This window comes from Mytilus californianus, unplaced genomic scaffold (genome assembly GCF_021869535.1).
Source record: "Mytilus californianus isolate M0D057914Y unplaced genomic scaffold, xbMytCali1.0.p SCAF_13, whole genome shotgun sequence".
NCBI classification, from domain to species: Eukaryota; Metazoa; Mollusca; class Bivalvia; order Mytilida; family Mytilidae; genus Mytilus; species Mytilus californianus.
Genome location: NW_026262615.1, coordinates 16,330,755 through 16,353,509, shown reverse-complemented (window position 1 = coordinate 16,353,509; position 22,755 = coordinate 16,330,755). Strand labels below are relative to the sequence as shown.

At 31.6% G+C, this 22,755-nt stretch overlaps 1 protein-coding gene across 4 annotated transcripts in view; it reads right to left on the bottom strand.

Moving 5' to 3' along the window:
* The window catches only part of LOC127723253 (WASH complex subunit 2-like), a 79,446-nt gene that overhangs the window by 2,692 nt on the left and 53,999 nt on the right, over nt 1-22,755 (bottom strand). For 3 of the 4 annotated variants that reach the window (XM_052229813.1, XM_052229816.1, XM_052229815.1), the window contains 10 exons: nt 16,622-16,681; nt 14,197-14,428; nt 12,154-12,423; nt 10,244-10,396; nt 8,866-9,114; nt 7,582-7,622; nt 5,746-5,817; nt 2,333-2,458; nt 1,186-1,885; nt 505-566 (listed from right to left, as the gene is read on the bottom strand). In XM_052229813.1, the coding sequence (XP_052085773.1) occupies nt 505-566; nt 1,186-1,885; nt 2,333-2,458; nt 5,746-5,817; nt 7,582-7,622; nt 8,866-9,114; nt 10,244-10,396; nt 12,154-12,423; nt 14,197-14,428; nt 16,622-16,681 (1,965 nt within the window). The remainder of the gene's footprint in view (nt 1-504; nt 567-1,185; nt 1,886-2,332; nt 2,459-5,745; nt 5,818-7,581; nt 7,623-8,865; nt 9,115-10,243; nt 10,397-12,153; nt 12,424-14,196; nt 14,429-16,621; nt 16,682-22,755) is intronic. The other variant, XM_052229814.1, reaches the window with a different exon arrangement.

The window sequence follows — 22,755 nt, the reverse complement described above, 5'->3', positions numbered from 1 at the left end:
TCAACAATGAGAAAAACCCATACTGTATAGTTGGCTATTAAAGGCAATTTGTACCTCCTACAAGTCCTAGAGCATTCAAGTTTTATTTTTCATTCACCCGTGATAAAAACTGGTACCCACGAATAATTATGAATCCACAGTAAACTTAACTGTAAAATGAAATCAGTTAATTTCATGATTATTCATGCTCAATTGTTGAGAAAAAGTTTAAGTTCTTCAGACCCTATCTATTGTTGATGATGGAAGATGACCTCTAAATGCCTCCTTATTTTTCTGTGTCACTGAGTTTCTGCTGTTCTGGTCATACAAATTTGACGTACAATTATCATACTCAGACTCAGAATTCAACCAATCAAAAAAATAGATTTGCTTTTCGAGTACATATTTTGTACTCTGAGCACAGAGTAAAGTTTTATGACCTAACACACTGAAGTATACCCCACATCACCTTTCATTCATGCTTGTTATATGAATTCAGGATGACTAAATATTAATAGCGCTTACATTTTCGTCAATAGCATTTTTGGATGAATCTGTTGTCTTTGTATCTGTTGACTTTGGAATGGCTGTAAAAAAACATATACAAATTAAAGCAGGATTAACAGCAGGTTCTGGTTCATGACTGCACCAGGAAAATAGATACTGATTAGCACCACTAAAAGCACAAGTCATATTAATTAGGCAAATGGTTATTGAACAAAACCCCCTCCCAAAGATAAAAACGAAAATGGGGAAATACCCCTGACAAACAAGATACATATTCTTTTATATTCACTAGTGTGGACATAGATCAATGTGGATAGTATTTGTTTTATTTGTGTTAGTATGTTTGACAGTGTTTCTCCACCAAGTTTATGATTTGGTTGTGCTACCTTCTCCCCCCAATGTTTATTAAGCTATTTCTATTTCAATCTCATAGGGTTTTATGTTAAACTTTGTATATATCCATGATCACGATAGATATTCTCTAATAAAACACCTCAATTTACAATATGGTAGGGATACTGACACACAGCTTCAACACAAGACTTTAATTCAAAAGCCCCCAAAAAAAAACACAGGCAGATAATATTGAAATTTTTGTGTATTTTAGTTGATGTCTCATTGACCTCTACCCCACATTTATTTTATATATACATGTGATTAATGGATATCATTAAAACTTTCACATTAAGACATTCTCACCACTTTTTGGATTTAAAGATGAATCTTCAAATATATTATCATCTGCACTTTTGGTTGCTGTGGTTACAGGTGGCTCAGTAGCAGGGGTTGGTGTAGTTGCTGTGTCATTAATGGAAGATGAAGCAAATATATCATTATCATCATCAAAAATTGTTTTTTGTTTATTTTTTGTTTTCTTTTTAGATGCAAAAATATCCTGGTCATCATTCAAAATATCTTCTTTCTTCTCTGTCTTTTTGGGGACAGGGGTTTTTGCAGAAAACAAATCATCATCGAAATTAGTTGATTTTGGCACTTTAGGTTTTGTTGAAAATATATCTTCTTCGCTTGTTAAATCATTTTTCTTTGTTTCTTTTGGCTTTGAAAAAATGTCATTGGATTCAGCACCTTTCTTTGTTTCCGACTTCAATGAAAAAATATCATCACTTTTGTCATTTATTGCACTTTGGGTATCTTCTTTTGATTTTATAGGTGTAGTCTTCCTCAAGTCCTCCTCGTTGATTTTAGGCTGTACAGCAGCAGGTTTTGGAGGTGATGTGCTGAACATGTCTTCGTTACCAAACAGGTCAGAGGTCGGACGGGGGACTCGATCATTTTCAGGAATAACTGGAGGAGGACTAGTGTCGAAGGAAGGTTCTGGTGAGAAATGCCTACTGTGACGACTTGGTGGTCTTCTTTTGGTCTGTATTTTGGCCCTATCCTAGAAAACAGAAGCAAAAAATCTTGATATAATACACTGTAGTAGAAAGTGTATAAACAGAAAGAAAAAAAATCTTGTATATTTTGTCTCACTGAACTCAGATTCTCATCCAAATGTCAATTATTTAAGCCTATTGTAATTATCAATTCATGCACATATTATTAACAGAGTCAAATGATCCTTTTCACCTGAGGTAGAATAGCTTGACTTACTGGAACTTTTCCAATTAATTACCGGTAATAAATAATTACATAATCTGAAACTTTATTCTTATAACTTGCAGTAAATACTATATCTCTATAAGTTTACATATACATTTTTTTTATTAACTTCACATTATAACACAATGGAAAATACATCTTTCAGATGATATCAAATTTCACTGTGTTATTTATTGAACAGTATTTAAATAAATTAACCCATATTTTAGAATAGTTGATTCCATACCTTATTTGCACTTTGTAATGTTTTAACCTCTGCTGGCTTATCAAACCCGATAACCTCAGTTTCTAGTTTTTCACTAGGTGGGGCTGCACCTGGTAACAATGCTGCAGGGTTGATACCAAGATTCATCTATAATACAAGGTGACAGTTACATTAATAGATGTATATTTTATTGAATTGCAGCAATCTGATTGATTTACAGGCAAACATGTCATTTAAAATAAATTAAATATCCATAAGCAAGTGATGTTTTAAATCCAGAACAAAATCTGATTGCCACAACAATGAGGACTTTGAAGGAATATTTTTAAAAAAGAATTGATAAAATATTCAATTTAACTACACATTTTCTGAGCTTAGAATCAACAATATCACACACAACTAGTTCCATAAATGAACTTTTAACTCAGAAGCCTGTAGTTCAGTAGTAGTCATAGGTTGCTATCTGTCATATTTGTTTTTTTGTTTTTTGTTTTATCCCAAATTAGCCTGTCTTTCACCAAAAATCTTTCGGCTATTATTGATCATAAATATACTGAATTGTTCAAGACTTACAATCAATTTTAGTCGTAAGATGTTTTGTGAAATGCAGGCCAGGCTATTGGTTTTCTCTTTTGTATAGTTTTACATTTTGTGATGTCAGCCTTATATACCTTACGGTACAGGTTTTGCTCAATGAACCCTATACATGACCTTTAGTTATTAACATCCACCTGATTAGGACTCTGGTGGATATTTGTATCATTGGCAATCGTACCACATCTCCTGGTGGATAGTTGTATCATTGGCAATCGTACCACATCTCCTTATTTCTAAATTTTAGAAAGTATCAACCTCTCAAACAAACCCATTCAATAAATTCCGAATATGTATTGTTGAATTATAACTGGTGTTTGTTTTTGAATGTCATTTGCATGCTTTTTCAAAAGGTACATTATTAACATGAGTTTTGATTATTCAATTACTTGAAAAAAAATATAATACATAGATAATATATTTACACACATGTGACCAAACATTTTCAGAATACTATACAATTACAAAAAAAATCCAAATTGAGGTCAAATAGGAACTAAAATTATACTGAACTTAAGTAATAAAACCACACTTAAAACACTTATAGTTTCTTTCAATCTGGTTTTATAAAGTCAGTTGTATATATACTGTTAAATCAGAAATTTTTTAACTATTTTTTATTATTGCTCATTATGTGACTTGGCAAATTTCGCAAAAATCAAAAAAAATTGTGTCTTTATTTGCATGCAGCATTTCCTAAAATTGTTACAATTAATCTCCCATTTTTGTCCATTGTTGAAAAATCATAGTAATAAATACCAAAAAATTCTGAATAAGCAGTATCAATAGTTATGCAAGTGATCAGAGAGATCCATGACATAAACTCAGCTTGTAATGTTTGCTGCTTCAAGTACCGTTCATCAGGTTCACTGAATATTGATATATGTATTGTAAAATTTCAGCTGTGAATCGCATGAAGCCCTTTGTCAAGTGAGTGCAGCTAAAAAAGCGTCAAATAGTGTTGACTAGTTGATATGTGTTAATACTAATATGGTGAAGATCAATTACTGTGTACTGTGGATACAATTATTTTCATGGATTAAGGAAAACATGTGTTTTTGTTGATATTTAATTTTATGGTTTTACAAGAGTCTACATACAATCCTTTATAAAATGTATACTTCCTTTAACATTTAAAGGAGTAGGTCCAGTAAGACCCTTTTTGGCCCCAAAATATAACATGTTTTACAAATTAGAAGGTCAGGTAACAACAACACTTTAAGGAATGCTACAGAAATTTATTGAAATCGACATGTTTCGGTGGCCTAGCCACCGTCATCAGGATAGAAAACAATACCATAGCAACATTGTGACGTTTTAATTTTCTCAACCTGATTTTGAACATCAGCATGATTTTATGTATTGATTTTATGTATTGTTTTCTATCCTGGTGACGGTGGCCTAGCCATTGAAACATGTCGATCTCAATAAATTACTGGAGCATTCCTTAAAGTGTTGTTGTTACTCGACCTTCTACATTTTATGTTTTTACCGTAACGACCCTGCATACCCGAGGTATCCACATTATGGAATTGACTGACAGACGATTTACCAGGCATTGGTTCACTTGTGTTTAATTGTTTTACAAATTAGTTGAAATGTAAACTTTTGGCTATTTATTGGAAAGAAGAATACTTCTGTTCCATAAATATTGGTTGTTTTTGACAATACAATGCACATGCATCAGATACTAGCATCATAAATTCATGCAATATTACTGAAATCTTCACAATTTTAGCATTTGTGCTAATTTTAAGACGGTTTTTGTCTAAAATGGAAGTGGCCTCATTTGTGTACAGTCTTAATATTCAAATATATGTTGTATTTGATGGTAATACATAACATATATAAAGGTTGAGACTGAACACGAATGCGGCCACTTCCATTTTTGACAAAAACCATCTGAAAAGTGATGTTTTATGACATATTTGATAGATTTTTGATACTCTAGCTTGAATTTGAGCGTCTTTCATGACCATATCAGATCAAATCTTTTACATATCCTTTTTGAATCAACTTAAGTAGACACTTAAGTGTTTAGAAAATGTAAAAACTCTTTCATCAGATGTACTTCAAATTTTAGGCCAAAACTAGCCCTTATCAGGCCTACTCCTGTTTTGTTCACCTGTACCCATAAAATCTACAAAATCTATACCTCACTAAAAATAAGGAATCCACAGTAATCAATTTATCGATTAATATTCTAGGGACTTTCATGTCATGATAGGTACAATAATTCTTCTTTGGATAAGTAACAAAACTTTAATTGGACTAAACAAGTAGGGTTGAAACTTATCAATGTTGGGTCAAACATTTTAAAAGACGTCTGTGAAGTACAGATCAAAGAAATTATGACCAGGTTGACAGGTGTTTCAAAATTGATCATGGTTGGAGGGATGGGCAGCACTCAAATCAATAAATTGTGGGTGGTTGCATTTTCCAAGAATTATAAATAAAATGAAAATTTTATTTTATTGGTGGTTGAGGTCTAAAAAATGTGCCTCCCATGCCACAGCCCTGAGTATATTTGATGTCATCAAAAAAGAATAAAATATTAACACTATGTGTGGTTTCGAGATGCAGCTTTTGAAAATACATATTGGAAATATAGTGGGTAATAGGGCAGAAGTTTGTAATGCGCTGTGGGGAAAAAAGCCAAATGGGTCACAAAATATATAGAAAAGTTGAAAATGTGATCAAATATCTTTAAAAAGGGAGGTAACTTCTACTCTCCGCAGTCATTTGTAATGCACTAGCTGTGTAGGATATAACTAGAACGGTTACAAATATATGGACAAGTTCTAAAAGGGAGGTAACTTCTAGTCTCCACAGTCATTTACCTGTAACTTTCCTATTTTCCCAACAGCTTTTGGTGGAGAACTTGGTGCTATAACGTTTACCGGTTTTTTGTGCTAATGAAAAAAAAAAAAAAAAAAAATAAACTCAAAGATATAAACTAAAACTACAAAATACATTTATAAATTAAGGCAAATTGTATTAAAAAAGCAAAAGCACAACATGATTAATGTTAATTTCACTAAGGGCCTAGAAACAGTAGATATTGTATACTGATGTTTCTGTGAAGTCATGAAACAAGTCAATTTTGATATGCACTCTCCAAATATGCAAAGCACAGGACAAGGTACATTTTTTGGCTTATTTGGCCCTTTAAATTCACAAAATTTTGAAACATTGCATGATGTCATTACTATTGTAAGAAAGATTTTTTGGAAAATAGGCTTATTGTAAGAACATTAACAATAAGAGCACAAGCGTCCCAAAGATAATTTTTTGCCAATAAATAGATTAACACAAAATACACTTACTATATATATTTATATATAAAGATCTTTTTGAGCTACAGTTGTGCTTTATATTATTTGTAAGCATGTGCAAGTCAAATAGTTAAGATTTGGCATAATTTGGCAATTTTACTAAATTAATTGATCAGAAAATCTGAAATACAGTACATGGCCAAATGTATTTGTCACTTATGATTTTTCACTATAAATTTCATATACAACTACTTTTTTCAAATAAAAACATTGTGGGGACATTTCTGGTTGGATTTTAATCAACTTGGTACACAAATGTACCAATAGAAGACGAATTATCACAGGCTTATTTGTTTATTTAGTTATATTTTTGGTTGTGGAGTGTTTTCAATTTCTGATGATATTAACACAAGTAGTATTTTTTGTTCCTGAATTTGTTATACATTTCAACTAAATTAAATAGTAAAAAATTATTATACATGTTCATTCAAGAGAAAAGAAAAAATATGATGACAAAACTATGACTAAATAAACAAATATACTTTAGACAATTCTGCATTCTTTAACACCTTGTTTATAAAATCCAACAATAAATACCTTCAAAATATTTTTTTGAAAAAATGTGGTTTAATATGAAATATAGAGCAAAAAAGGAAAGGTAACAAATACTTTTTGCCATGCACTGTAGTTTGAAAAATATTTGATGTCAGGGCCAATTTGACCCCAAATATTATCATTTCGTTATATGTACCTTTCATGATTTACTTTTCATTTTAACCATGTTTAATGTAAAAGCAAGATATTTCATATTTCAATATTTATAAAAAAAAAAAATGTATATGAAACTTGATAAATATTGTGGTATGTATGCAAAGAAGAAAAAATTAACAAGTTAAAACACGTTGAATTTAGAAGAACATGGTACTGTATCATATGCCCTTAAAACATAACACACTCTCATCTTATTCTTAAATTTTTATTATTGTCCGTAATTTGTAAAACATTAAAATCTGGCATGTTTACATTTAAATTATCTCTGAACGTTCAATTTTATTTTCAAAATTTCAAATAATTTCAAACTGACCAAATGAAAGCTGAAGGTATCCAACTTTGACTTATTTTCACAATTTTGACAGATGAATTCATTCATGGGGAAATTGAATTATTTTGGCTCCAATGATATTTTTGATAATTTTGTGAGGCGACAAAAAATTAATTTTGATGTGAGATCAAATCATCTTGGAGCCTCTTTTATGAAAGTACAAATAGAAAATGCTACAAAAAAATATTAAACAACCCTCAACAGAAAAAACAACAGTAAAACAAACAAAAAACCAAAGCAAAACACAACACAACATCTAATAATCTAAGTGATAAAACTTATTGCAATAAGATACGAACCTCATCTGAATCTGGAGATGACATGACCGTATTATCTCCATCTGAAAGATTATTCTTACATGGTACAAAACATTCAAAAACTTTTTTCATATTAGAAAACATATATATAGCTACATTGTAGCTTCTAGTTGAAGTTTTTGCTTTCACTTTTCTCTTGTTTACTTTATGACGTCATATTCACTTGTTTACTTTATGACGTCATATTCACTTGTTTACTTCAGGACATCATATTCACTTGTGATCATGATGTCATATTCACTTGTGAACATCATAACGTAATAATCTCTTGTTTTTTTCATGATGTCACAATGTTAGTATATATGTAATGTCATTATTTGATAATGTTGTACTATAAATTGAAGTATTCTCAAAAGTAGAACTTTCTTATTATCCTTAAAATTTGCTTCAAAATGATGACAAACAGAAGTTTTTTTTAACTTTTTGAGTTATGCTCTTCAAATGTTTTGAGTACACACTCGTGGTAAAATACTAATATATTGTATATCAGCTGATCAGAAATGTCATGATAATCCCACGTCTTATACTTTTAATGCATGAGTTATCTGAGGTCAGTTGGTGAAATGACATCATAGAGCAACCATCTAACTGTGACCTAATAACAAATGCATTGTACAGGAAAATGCACTCATGTAAAAGTCATTCAAACATGGAAACATGAACAAATGAGATGATACCAATTTGTTGAAAGTCTAATATTGATATTGTATAAGATACATTATATAGGGCAAAGGACAATTTTTTCAAACAATTATATAGATCGCTATCTTGCAATTACATATTAATTTTAAAGAAATATTTATGAATTAGTTTTGAAGTATGATCATTCAAATCATTCAGATAAAGTTTTTCTCCGATTTTATATGCATTGTACACAAATTTAAATGTACATCTATTTTAAGAATATTCATTCAAAAATATTAAAGAATTTTTTTTTTATACTGATTACTCCAATTTTACATGCAGAAAATACATGCACAACCTTTGATATCTAAGGAAATATAAGATAAATTTACTCTAAATCAGTCAAGGTTCACAATTATGACATCACCATGCCATCACCATTGACACAATTTGCTTAGACTAAAAGTATTATTGATTTTGAATTAATCAGGTATTTTTAAATACCAAACTGTTTCATTCCGTTTTCTAAAGGGCCAATTTGACTCTTCGTGATCTTGTGACTTAAACAGCTGAATACTTTCATTCAAAGTTTTCAAATTTGGCATACATTTATCAATTTTACAAAAATAGATTAAAACAAACCTTTTTCATTTTGTACTTCAGTCTTTTTTTTATTTGCACCAAATAGGTCAGCCCCTCCAAACATGGACACAGCTCCAGGAGGCTTCTTTTTCACAGGGACAGGTAACTCTTCTGGTTTGTTTTCCACAGGCTTGGAATCCATCTTTGATGCAGCAGACAACACATCTGGCTTGGTTTCCTGTTTTGCAGGGACCTTCTTCTCTTTAGGTGCAAATAGGTCATCTTCATTATCATCATCAAACAAAGAATCTATAATGAATATCCTTCTTTAATCAAACTCCTTGCTTCCAGACAAGTCTTTTTAATATTACAAAAAATAAATGAATACAATAGAAATAGAAATCATCACATATAAAGAAAGAAAATATAATATTATCAGGACATAACTTTCAATGTTTTTTGCATGATTTTTTTTTCAACAAAACATTTATTTTACTAAAAGGGACAGTCATGGTTAACAATAGCAGGGAAGCTTATCATTAGTAGAATAGAATCATCTATGATCTCCCCTTTGAGTGACTGGGATTAAAATATTAAAATTATTTTAGTGAGTGATTTCCAAATTTCAGAGAAATATAAACAAGTTTAAATTTGCAAACCTACACTAAATTTGATCTTTCCTATTAGAAGATTGGTTTAACATCTCTCATAGTGATTTACTTAAATAAATGGGGAATGTGTCCATGGGACACAGATGATGCCCCCTCTTGCATATAACATGATAAAGGGACATAACTCAAGAACGGTAAAAATGACGATACCCAAAATTGTAAATGATCTGAGTTATTTTGTAATAAGCATTATGTATAAGTTTCATAACATTTGGTCGAGGCAAACTTAAGTTAGAGACCGAAAACGAAAAATTCAGCAATTTTTCCATTTGTAAAGGGGCACAACTTAGAACTGTAAAAGTGACGACACCAAAAATTAAACTTATCTGTGTTTTGTGGTAATAAGCTTTGTGTATAAGATTCATAACATTTGGTTGAGGCAAACTTAAATTAGAGAACGAAAACGAAAAATTCAGCATTTTTGCCATTTGTAAAGGGCCATAACTCTAGAAAGGTAAAAGTGACGGCACCCAAATTCAAATTTGAACAGTGTTTTGTGGTATTAAACTTTGTGTATAAGATTCATAACATTTGGTAGAGGCAAACTAAAGTTAGAGATCGGGACGTAAGGACGTACGGACGTACAGACCGATATGGTTAAAACTTAATGTCCCCTCCACTACGACTGGGGCATAAAAATAATGTAATTTTGTAATTCTGAAGACTGAACAACTTCTTTTTAAATCATGGACAATTAATAAAGCTATTTGTGGATCCATATAAATTCATATAAAATAATATATCCCATCTTCAATATTTGTTTTTACCTTTCTGAGGTGAGACTTTTTCCTGCTTCTTCTTCAGAGCACTCATAGGATCCATTCCACCAAACATTGACACACCCCCTACTGGTTTCTTAGGTTTGACTGGTTCCACAGATAAAGCTGGAGGTTTCAAATTAAATAAATCATCCTCATCATCTATCATAGATAAATATTCAGTTTTTATAACATATAACATTATATGGACCACATCCACAATTCATCATGTTGAAAAAGACAATTGCATCCATTAAAGATTACGAAGATCAGGGTTACTAGCTAGATTACGAGGACTAATACTTAAAACTATCCTATCTATTTTTTTTTATTATCTTGAAGTTTTATTATTTTACTCTTTCTAGTTTTAATTTGTCTTTATCTTCCCTTTTTTCCATATTTCTTATACACATAAGTCATATTTCCAGAATTCATTACCCCTGATTAGATAAACATAATTATAGCAAATCTTATATGCAGAAATTCATTTTGCTACAAACTATATTTTTCTTCCACAATGTAGTCTAGTCTCAAAATTTCTAATCCTCAGAGCAAATAAAATTGAGTTGAATCTCACTCAGTTGATTGATTACTGTTTGTTTAATGTTCAGTGGCAAATATTTCATGCATAATCAAGACAAGGAAGCATTTAATGAATTCATCTTTGTTGTACAGTAATGTTTGAGAGTCTATGGTACCTACATTTTCTATGACATAACAAACTCAGATTATATAAGTAACCTTAGCTATAATTGTATTTAAACTAAAGTCCAGTTATATCCCACATCCCCACTTTGTTAACCCTATAACCCACATCCCCCACTGTGTTAACCCTATAACCCACATCACCACTTTGTTTACCCTATATCCCACATCTCCACTTTGTTTACCCTATAACCCCGAGCCCCACTTTATTTACCCCTATATCCCACATACCCACTTTGTATACCCTATATCCCACATCCCCAATTTGTTTACCCTATAATCCACATCCCCACTTTTTTACCCTATAACCCACATCCCCACTTTGTTTACCCTATAACCCACACCCCCACTTTGTTTACCCTATATCCCACATCCCCAATTTGTTTACCCTATAATCCACATCCCCACTTTTTTCCCCTATAACCCACATCCCCACTTTGTTAACCCTATAACCCACATTCCCACTTTGTTTCCCCTATATCCCACATCCCCACTTTGTTAACCCTATAACCCACATCCCCACTTTGTTTACCCTATATCCCACATTCCCAATTTGTTACCCTATAACCCACATCCCCACTTTGTTTACCCTATAACCCACATCCCCACTTTGTTTACCCTATAACCCACATCCCCACTTTTTTACCCTATAACCCACATCCCCTCTTTGTTTATCCTATAACCCACATCCCAACTTTGTTTACCCTATATCCCACATCCCCATTTGTTTACCCTATAACCCACATCCCAACTTTGTTTACCCTATATCCCACATCCCCACTTTGTTTACCCTATATCCCACATCCCCACTTTGTTTTCCCTATATCCCACATCCCCCACTTTGTTTACCCTATATCCCACATCCCCACTTTGTTCACCCTATATCCCACATCCCCACTTTGTTTACCCTATAACCCACATCCCCACTTTGTTTACCCTATAACCCACATCCCCACTTTGTTTACCCTATATCCCACATCCCCACTTTGTTTACCCTATAACCCACATCCCCACTTTGTTCATCCTATATCCCACATCCCCACTTTGTTTACACTATAACCCACATCCCCACTTTGTTTACCCTATAACCCACATCCCCACTTTGTTTACCCTATATCCCACATCCCCACTTTGTTTACCCTATAACCCACATCCCCACTTTGTTTACCCTATATCCCACATCCCAAAAGCATGTCATCCCCCTCTTATGTTACCTTTTGAATTTTCATTCTTATCAACAGAGACTGGTTCTTTCACAGATGTTTTCTTTGTTATGGAAGTTGAACTGAACATATCATCCTCTTCATCATCGGGTATTAATGACGATTTTGTCTCTGGTTTCTTGGTTGCTGGCTTTGGCATACTAAACATATCATCATCATCATCATCATCAGGTATTAATGAAGACTTAATGTTATCTTTCTTTGTTCCTGATTTTGGAACACTAAAAAGGTCATCTTCATCTTCATCAAACAGGTCACCAGCTGCACAGTATAATAATGATGAGTGAGGTTTGACAGCCATTAATTAAGACAACATGAGCAAAGGAGTATGTTGGGTATAAGTTAGATTTCTTATGTTTCATTTCATCAATGCAAATTTTAACTCTTAATGATATAAATGCAAGCCTGACAAATGTTCTGATTTTAACAGACACAAGAAAAGGTAGTTCAGTTTGTTTAGCTAAAAAGCAAGTTATTGTTTAAATGTAAATAGTGGAAAAAATGGAGGACACAAGTAAAATTATTTTTTTTTACATTAATTTAATCACAAAATAGAATTAAATAAAATGCTTCGCTGAGCGCAGCCTAATACGACCGCAGAGGTCAAACCCTGAACAGTTTGGGCAAGTTTGGACACAATATTCAAGCTTGATACTGTCTGAGTTTGGATTGTGATCTAATTTTTGACATAAAATAGGTTTCTGACACAAAATAAATGTGGTCAAAGATCTTACAAATCCATTGCGCATACTGTGCATTTGAAGATTTCTTCTTGAAACTTTTCAAAAATTCGAAATTTGAAAAAAAATATGAATCCTTTAAAAAAATTGTAAACAAAAAATCCCCCCCCCCAACTTATTGAAACCCCCCTTGGAGCAATAACCCCAAAACTCGATCCCAGCCTTTCCTTTGTAGTATGGAATCTTGTAGTATAATTTCAGAGAGATCCATACACTTAAACACAAGTTATTGTCTCGAAACTAGAAAAAAACCTTTTTTTGGCCCTTTTTTGGCCCCTAATTTCTACATGTTTGGGACAATTAACCCCAAACTCAATCCCAGCCTTCCCTTTGTTATATGTAACCTTGTGGTACAATGTCTTAGAAATCAATACACTTACACACAAGTTATTGTCCGGAAACTAGAAAAATGCTTGTTTTTGGCCCCTTTTTAGCCCTCAATTCCTAAACTGTTTGCCCCATTACCCTTAAAATGTTTCCCAACCTTCTACTTGTGGTATTAAACATTGTGGTACAATTTCAGAGCAATTGAAATACTTATACACAAGTTATTGTCCTGAAACTAGATAAATGCTTGTTTTGGGCCCCTTTTGGGCCCCTAATTCCTAAACGGTTGAAACCATCATCCCTAAAATCAATCCCAACCTTCCTTCTGTGGTATTGAATCTTCTAAAAAAAATTCATAGAGATCCATTCACTTAAACTAAAGTTATTGTCCGGAAACAAATGTGTCTTCGGACAACGACGCAGACAACGACGACATCATACCATTATACGATCCCAAAATTTTTTCAGCGGCCGTATAAAAATCAAAGATTGTGAAATTCTCAGAATCATCACCTACTGTGATTTCATTATTATAAGTCAGGTAGCAATTGTCATGGATTTCATGGGTATACTGTGGTTTCATTATTATTAGTGAGGTAGCAATTGTCATGGAATTCATGGGTATACTGTGGTTTCATTATTATTAGTGAGGTAGCAATTGTCATGGATTTCATGGGTATACTGTGGTTTCATTATTATTAATGAGGTAGAAATTGTCATGGATTTCATGGGTATACTGTGGTTTCATTATTATTAGTGAGGTAGAAATTGTCATGGATTTCATGGGTATAGGTGAACCACAAATTTAAATACTCAAAGAAGAAAAATTTCTTGTATGCAGAATTTAGCAAAACCACAAAATCAAATATCCAAGAAAATACAATTTTCCCTAAATCTATGTAAATTGGTACCCACTAAAATAAATGAATCCACAGTTTGTAATAAAAACAATATAATCATTATTAACCTGCAGGAGGTGAAGGAGGAACTGGTCTGTCATCAGCTTCTACCTCTGGTTTGTCCTCAACCTTGACTTTAGGCTTCTCCTTCTCAACCTTGACCTCTGACTTAGAGTCTTCTTTCTCCTTTGAACTTTCTGACCTTTTTCTGTTTCTCAGGGCAGCCATTGGATCCATACCACCAAACATGGAAACACCACCTACTGGTTTCTTCTTTGGTGGGGAGGTAGCCATGTTTTCCTAAAATAAGAATTAACTGGTATTTTATAAAGTAGTGATGGTGTCAAATAGTGTACCTCCATCATTGAAGTTTGTCCTTTGTGTTCGGCAAGTTTGTAGACTAAAATGTGAGATTGCACAGGAAGTAGAAATTGGTTTAAAAAAAAACATAAATCTTAGATATGGTATGTCTTTAGGTGTAATACCACCAAATCATAGTACGTCACATCCGGTTGCATACGAAAATAGGTCGAAAAAAAATATTCCCTTGAATTTGACAGTTGTAGGTAATTGATCCTACATTTCATTGCAGTAAAACATTTCTGAGTCATAAACATATATCTTGGGTATTTCAAAGCACCATTATTTCTTTATTTGGGGTTTCTATAGAATATTTTGGAAACTTGAGGTTACATGGTTACTAAAGCTTGTACACAGGTTAAAAAAGGGGGAAAATTTGATTGGTTAACTTCCAGTGATGGTTATTTTCTTATATGCAATGAAATGTTATGTGAAATTTTTTCTATAGTACTGGACAGGATAAATCTTTACTCATGCCAAGTATTTCTTTATTTGAAACAAAGACACATTCTGCACAATTTTTTGAAAAGTGCAAATTTAACAAAGACTAATAGGGGAAAATCAATGGTGGTATTACACCTAATATGGGAAGCTGTACATGCACCTTTGACCTTGTGAATACTCTCATGTGTTAAAATTTCTTGCTATTTAAGTGAAATATTACAAATAATGAAATATTCTGAGTGGATTGAGTCTCCAAAATACATTTTATGAGAAAATTTCCTTGAAATAGGACTTTACCATGAATATTAGTTGACAGAACAAGCCATACTTAGAGTTTTGGGGAGCTTTTTCTCCTTATTTCTTATATTCTGCTATACTAGAAAAATTTTCCTAAGAAATACTTTAATAAATATATAGTTTTAAGTAAATGAAATTATTTTTAAAGCAGTAACAACAAATTATTCACCAAAAGAGAAGTTTTTTGTGTCCCTCTCTGGAACGCGGCGTAAATTTAAGTTTTACGTAAGGACTTATTGAAAACTCCTTGGAGACAGTAAACTTTTATACGGATAGTTCATTCAGCTTGAATACTTCAATTAATCATTTATAAAAACATTTCTATCATAAATGAGTGAAAGTTACCCCAAAATTTTTATTTATTGGCCTAAAAAGTAGAAATTTTGAGGAAATGAGAGGTATAAATGGACCAAAAGAGACCTTATAAGGAAGACAAAGAGGTCCATTAGTAGTATTTATCATCCTAAAGTCATCTTTTGTATCATATTCAACTGTTTGTAGGCAGATGAGATAAATATTTGATCATTTATTGGTCCACACTATATTCTATCATGATGCGGCTTGGTTTGGATTTTTCGAAGAAATTTTGCTCGAATCGCTGTAGATGTCGTCTTACATTATACTAGATTTTTCTCAAACTATTGAACCGATTATGACAAAACTTGACAGGAATGCTTGAAATAACCAGTATTACAAAGGAAAAAAGTCACATTCAGTTTATTTAACAAAAAAGTCTTCTTTAGGTGTAATACCACCAAATCATAGTACGTCACATCCGGTTGCATACGAAAATAGGTCGAAAAAAAATATTCCCTTGAATTTGACAGTTGTAGGTAATTGATCCTACATTTCATTGCAGTAAAACATTTCTGAGTCATAAACATATATCTTGGGTATTTCAAAGCACCATTATTTCTTTATTTGGGGTTTCTATAGAATATTTTGGAAACTTGAGGTTACATGGTTACTAAAGCTTGTACACAGGTTAAAAAAGGGGGAAAATTTGATTGGTTAACTTCCAGTGATGGTTATTTTCTTATATGCAATGAAATGTTATGTGAAATTTTTTCTATAGTACTGGACAGGATAAATCTTTACTCATGCCAAGTATTTCTTTATTTGAAACAAAGACACATTCTGCACAATTTTTTGAAAAGTGCAAATTTAACAAAGACTAATAGGGGAAAATCAATGGTGGTATTACACCTTTAGGCTATACTGTAAATTAAGAAACTGTCTATATGACAGATTTATCAATAAATTTCATTAATTCTACATACAAATAATTCAAGTACATTGTAGAATTTAAAATTCAAGATATGACTATTGTAATGTTCACATTTTTTGCAAAAATGAAAATATTTGTGAAATCACAGTACTGATCTAACTAACCTCTGTCACAGGACTTGATTGTTCTTCATTTGATACTATACTGCCTTTCTTCTCACTTATCTGAAAAAAACAAAAGTTTTGGTAGAAATGGCAATCAAAATAACCTGATTTAAAAATAATAATTTTCAATCATTATATTACTTACATGTCTAATTTAAGACTTTATATTGACCTCCATATGTCTTTCTTGTTTATTTGTCATGTTTGGTTGCTGTAACTTAACATTTCAAGGCCTTTTATAGCTTACTATGCGGTATGGGTTTTGCTCATTTATGAAAGCCCTACAGTGACCTCTATAGTCATCATTTGGTCTCTAGTGGAGAGTTGTCTCATTGGCAATCATACCCTATATCTCTTTCTATCCATTATACTGCATATGTAGATATTATAAGAAGATGTGGTATGAGTGCCAATGAGACAACTCTCCATCCAAGTCAAAATTTATAAAAGTAAACCATTATAGGTCAAAGTAAGGTCTTCAACATGGAGCCTTGGCTCACACCGAACAGTAAGCTATAAAGGGCCCCCAAAATTACTAGTGTAAAACCATTCAAACAGGAAAACCAACGGTCTAATCTATATAAAAAAACGAGAAACGAGAAACAGGTTTTCACTGCTGATATTATTCATCCAATTGCTCTTTGCCCAAGTCATGTACCTGATACAAGGGTGCTAATGTTTTTGTCACGATCGTTTGCTGAAATCTAAGGTTTTTCTTTTACTTTCACATTTATTCCTATGAAATAAAGGAAATGTATGGAAAATTTCAAGGTGAAAGCAAACCTATACAACAAGCATTTCAAATATAATTTAGAGGTTACCAAATGGTCAAAATATTGGCAGGAAGTACCCATACCCTATGTCAAGCTCCAAATTTACGGTAGTTTTGATAAAAACTAGAACTGAGAGTGGACAAAAAAATAACCACCAACCCAACAAAACTATTACCACATGTATCAAAGTTCTAAAATCCCCTTAAGCACTGGGTTGAAACTGATACTGGTGGACTTTTAGTCCAGGGGGTATTATCAGCTCAGTATTCAGATAAATCACCACATATCAATATAATACACTTGAAAAAATATCTAGGATACAGAAAGTTGACCTTAGAAGGATTTGGCTATTAACCCTTTAGCTCTTCACATTTTTTCTGTACTTTTTATAAACCCAAGATTTTCAAATGTTTGGCTTTGAGTGTACCTGACAAAGGTTAATCCAGAAAAGTACTTCAAATGTATAAAATTTATAAATGGTTATTTTCATTTTTAGGACCAAATCATATTCCTTTAATAGAAAAACAAAGGATATGGGATATTCATCCATGACACATAATCAGTACATGCACAACAAGAAACACAGAAAAAGCAAAGGAACAGATCTTTTTATTGCTGTTCTTCATCTCAAAGTCTTCATCTAATGTTGGATATGTCTATCCAGGTAATTAGGAGGAGATGCACATGTAAGGCACGTAGACAAACAAACAAACAGACAGATGTTTTAACCACAACTATCCTAACCCCCAACTAAAAACCAAACAAACCTTTTCCCTTAAAATACAAAAATTGTAACTCATAATAAGTAAATGCAGTACATAAAACAAACCTGTAATATTTGTACAATAAATCCAGTACCATGTCTAAAACCACTGACTATAATATTAGTTATATTTACAACATTGATATTACAATTAGCACAGTTCTGGTCGTGTATATGATGCTGTAGATTACAACTGTTTTGTTTATGTTACTGATAAAGCTATTAGCAGCAGTGCTGAATGAGGATTATGGCTGTATAGTAAAACATAGCCAGATGTAGTCTGCATTGAGGCTCGTTAATTCCTAATCATTATCAGATAATTAGTAGCTACCTGAGGTGTGTACCTTGTTTTTTATCAGATAAATCACTAAGATTCATTCATAAAACATATAAAATCAAATGTTATACTACTTCACTGAACTACTTAAAACAGGCATTAAATAACATCATTTAATGTTGTACTTTACTCTTTACATAAGATGAAATTTAAAACCATTTGAGATTTGAAAACATTTGCTTGAAACATTGACTAATTGGAGATGAAGACGCAATAAGAATAAACTGTAAATACTATTGATATTAACTGTAATATTCAGAACAGAAGAACTAATTAAACCCTCCCCCTCCTTTCCTAATCAAAAACATTCGAATTCGAAGAACCACAATGACAATGTTATACCTTCTAGGGGTGACAACTTTGGTTCTCAAGAACTAATTAATAAACATGAAAAATATTTTGTTTCAATTAAAGTTTAACAGATGTTTCAAAACGTTTATGGCAGACCTATAACTAACAAAAACTCATATTAGTTTAATTGTATTGCACAGAAATATATCATTTTACAAGAGATATAGCGACATCAAAAAATTAATGTGCATTCAGGTACCTGATGTTATTAATTAGTATTTAATAATCTGATAATTCATTGGAAGTTCAACAAAACAGTATATAATTCTGATGTTTTAAAGTACATAAATAAAGATTTATATCTAGTTGTTATAATATAGAAATTGTACTTACAGTTCTGTAGAAAGAATATCTTTACTAGTATATAGCATTTTAAGTCCATAAATTGTAAATATCAGTTTAAAAAAATCATTTCAAATGCACAAGTTGTAAATAACAGTTGATGTTTCAATACAGGACAATTAATTTTAAAAAAGTCATACAAAGGAAGTGCATACTTCATATTATCTGCATGGATACAATAAATTACCTAACAACTAGTGTTAAATCTTTACTTATGTACTATTTAAGCATCTGAATTTAATACTGTTTTGATGAGCTTCCAATGAACTATCAGGTTATAAAATACAATATATTGTGTACCTATTTTTGTTAAAAAAACAATATTATAGTGTGTACCTATTTTTGTTAAAAAAATAAAATTATTGTCCAAAATTAAACTACTGTCTAAAATTATACAACTATGACTGGAAATGCATATAATTATTAATTTGGATGCTATTTAATGAAAATAACAATTAATAAATATTGTGTGTGATATATTATCATCTTATGATATATCCCAGGTTAAAAATTACCTTCAGACAAGGTGTTATAAAACACAAAATGAAATGATTTTTAACATTTATTCTTATTTCCATATATACTGTAATGAAGGCAAGATATGATCAAGGTATTTGACAATTTAGTAACCTTTTATCTTTACTTTGATCTTTATGGATTGCACACAATTGACTGTACTGTAGTAATTCACACTTAACTAATTTAAGGAATGAAGAGAAAACTTCTCCTTTAAAAATCTTCATTTTTTTTTTTTTTTTGAAGATGGGACAATTTGTTTTAATATATGATTAAAACTCTTTTTATGTAGATCTATGAGCAATTATCGCACCTTGGATAAATTATGAGGTCATTACTATCAGTTTAACTCCACCACATGGTGTCCCCCTATTGATCCATATGGGGTCAATAGATTTCATATGGGGTTCATGACGTCATATTTACTATTAATGTTGACGTCATTGATTAATGTTATTGTATTTCATTGCTTATTTTTATACAATACTTAGCAGGAAAAGTCCCATGTGCGATAAATTAAGTAAAGTTCATAGTAGATTCAGCCTTTGGCATCACCCCAATCGATTTTACTAATCCTCTGTCATGTCTATGGATCTGTAGAGGGTCAGAGGCAGAAAGAGCTTGACATTATGGTAAAGATATATCTTGATTATTGAAGACCAAATGTTGACCTCTTGGTGTTTTTTGTTTGTTTTTGTTTTAAGGAGTTGTTATCACATTGTTGTTTATCTTATATTACTTTTTATTCATAAAGATTAACAATACATTGTTGTCTCAGAAAATGTAAATATTTATTTGAAAGTTGTAGAAGTGTGAGGCTCACCTTGCATTTTCATTAATGTCATGCTAAATATGAAAAAAACCAAAATGCATGCAATAGTGTGTTTAAATGAGGTTGTGGATGGGGGTTTACAGAATAGAGAATAATGGGCAAAAAATATAAAGAATAGAGAAAAAAGGACCATAAAATTAAAGATTGAAAATAATAAGGTGCTAAAATATAAAGAATAGAGAATTATGGGCAAAAAGTATAAAGAATAGAGAAAAATAGCCTAAGAAATTAAAGAATACAGAAATGGAGGACCCCAATCCAGACCCTGTTACATATTATTCAAAGTATCACAAAACAGAAAGTAGGTGTCTATCATATTTGAAAAGCACAAACACTTTTAAACTGATCACCGTCAAATAACAGACCAAATATTAAGTCATTCTGTTTATCAGTTTCTTAGAAAAGTGTGATAAAAATTTTAAGTTCGTTAAATGTATTAAAAAAGTCTAGCTATCAGTATCAACAAACAGGAAGTAAGTATCTGATAGTTTCCAAAAAGTCCCCACACCTTAAAAAATTGTCACTGTCAAGCTGCTGAATAAATATGAAGTCAATCTGTTTAGTACTTTCTGAGAAAAGTGTGACCAATATATTTTTGGAAGAATGGATGAGTGGGAAAAATTGAAGGACGGACAGACAAGGTATTTGCAATATGTGGGGGTATAACATTACATTTGAGACCATGGCTAGCTATACCTTCTAGATTGTAGTGCAGCTGCTGAGAGATTTTTGGATTTTTTTTACTGTAAATTCAGAAATTATTGGTGCATTTATTATTGTAATTTTTTAAGAATAGACCAAACTGTGAGATTAAGGTGGTACCCAACACCTTGACTAATATTAATTTGGCTCGTTTAATTTTCATAAAATTTTGACAAAATGTTTTCTTTGACCCTTTGACAAAAATATAAAAATTTCAAAAAATTTGAACCAACCACTTTATCAGAAAAATTTCATTGGTTATATAGCAGTTTGACAAACACTAATTTTGATCATTGAGAAGCTTAATATTTCCTTAACAATACAACGTAATTAAAACGTTTAGCTGATTTTTACAGAGTTATCTCCCTGTAGTGTTAGGTACCACCTTAATCATTGTGATTTCAGTAAAATCTACATACAGATTTATGTATCAAATTCAGAATGCAAGTTCTTATTATTGGGATACTTACCCGGTAGGTAGCATCATTTGCAATTAATAAAAACCTCGCAATAATTTCTGAATTTGCAATAATTATTAACAAGAAAAGGACAAGGAAATTCTGGTTGATTGATTGTTAGTTACTTAACTTTAAGTAGTAATTATTTCATGCATATTCTGGATGGGAACAAATTAACATTTCATGCAAATAGTAAGTTCTGCAAGGTAGTTCAACTTGAAATAAAGGGCATGACATTTGGAAAACAATGGACTTACAACAGGCCAGCTAGGGATGCCTAAAAGAGATCTTGCTAGGGTTCTCTAACGTGCAGAGAGCATGCCACTCTCTCTACATGAAGAATCAGATTTAATGTCAACATACTAATCAGTCTACCATAGATTTTTCATTAATTTATAAATAAAGCATAACTTTGTATGATGAATAAATATTTAAAGTTGTTCTTTTTCTAAAGAGACCTAATTAAAGCATGATATATCATGTACATGTCCATACTATAACTAAATATTTTCAAATGCGAAATAAGCATGAAAATTTTTAACTTTCAGCCTCTAAATTTGCAATGATTAACTAAGACATACCATTGATTCAAGTAAATGTATTTCCATAATTCTCCAAATAATATTCTAAATATTTGATCCTAATATATGTTTAATTTTCAACTGAGTGGTACATATTAAATGTAAAAATGTATAGTATTTCACACTTTAAGTGAAACTATTTACAAGGATCCTGCTATTAATATGGTCCTGTTACCTGTACACACCCCTTTTTCTGCTCTAAATCATTGTAAATGTCAATGAGTCACAGGTCAATACACTTAAACCAAACATCTGAACTAAACTTAACCAGTACAGCTATCCTTCTTTATATTTCCAATTGTCTCAAAGGCAAAAAGTGAAATCCCAAACAACTTGTATCTGCCTTCTACATGTAAGAATTTAATTGAACTTATAGATGCAATTACCAAAATCGACACACTGATTTTTTTACAAGGGATTGCTCTGCTTATTGTAAAATACATGTACTTGTTGTTTCCAGAGTTAATTTCCCTTTTATA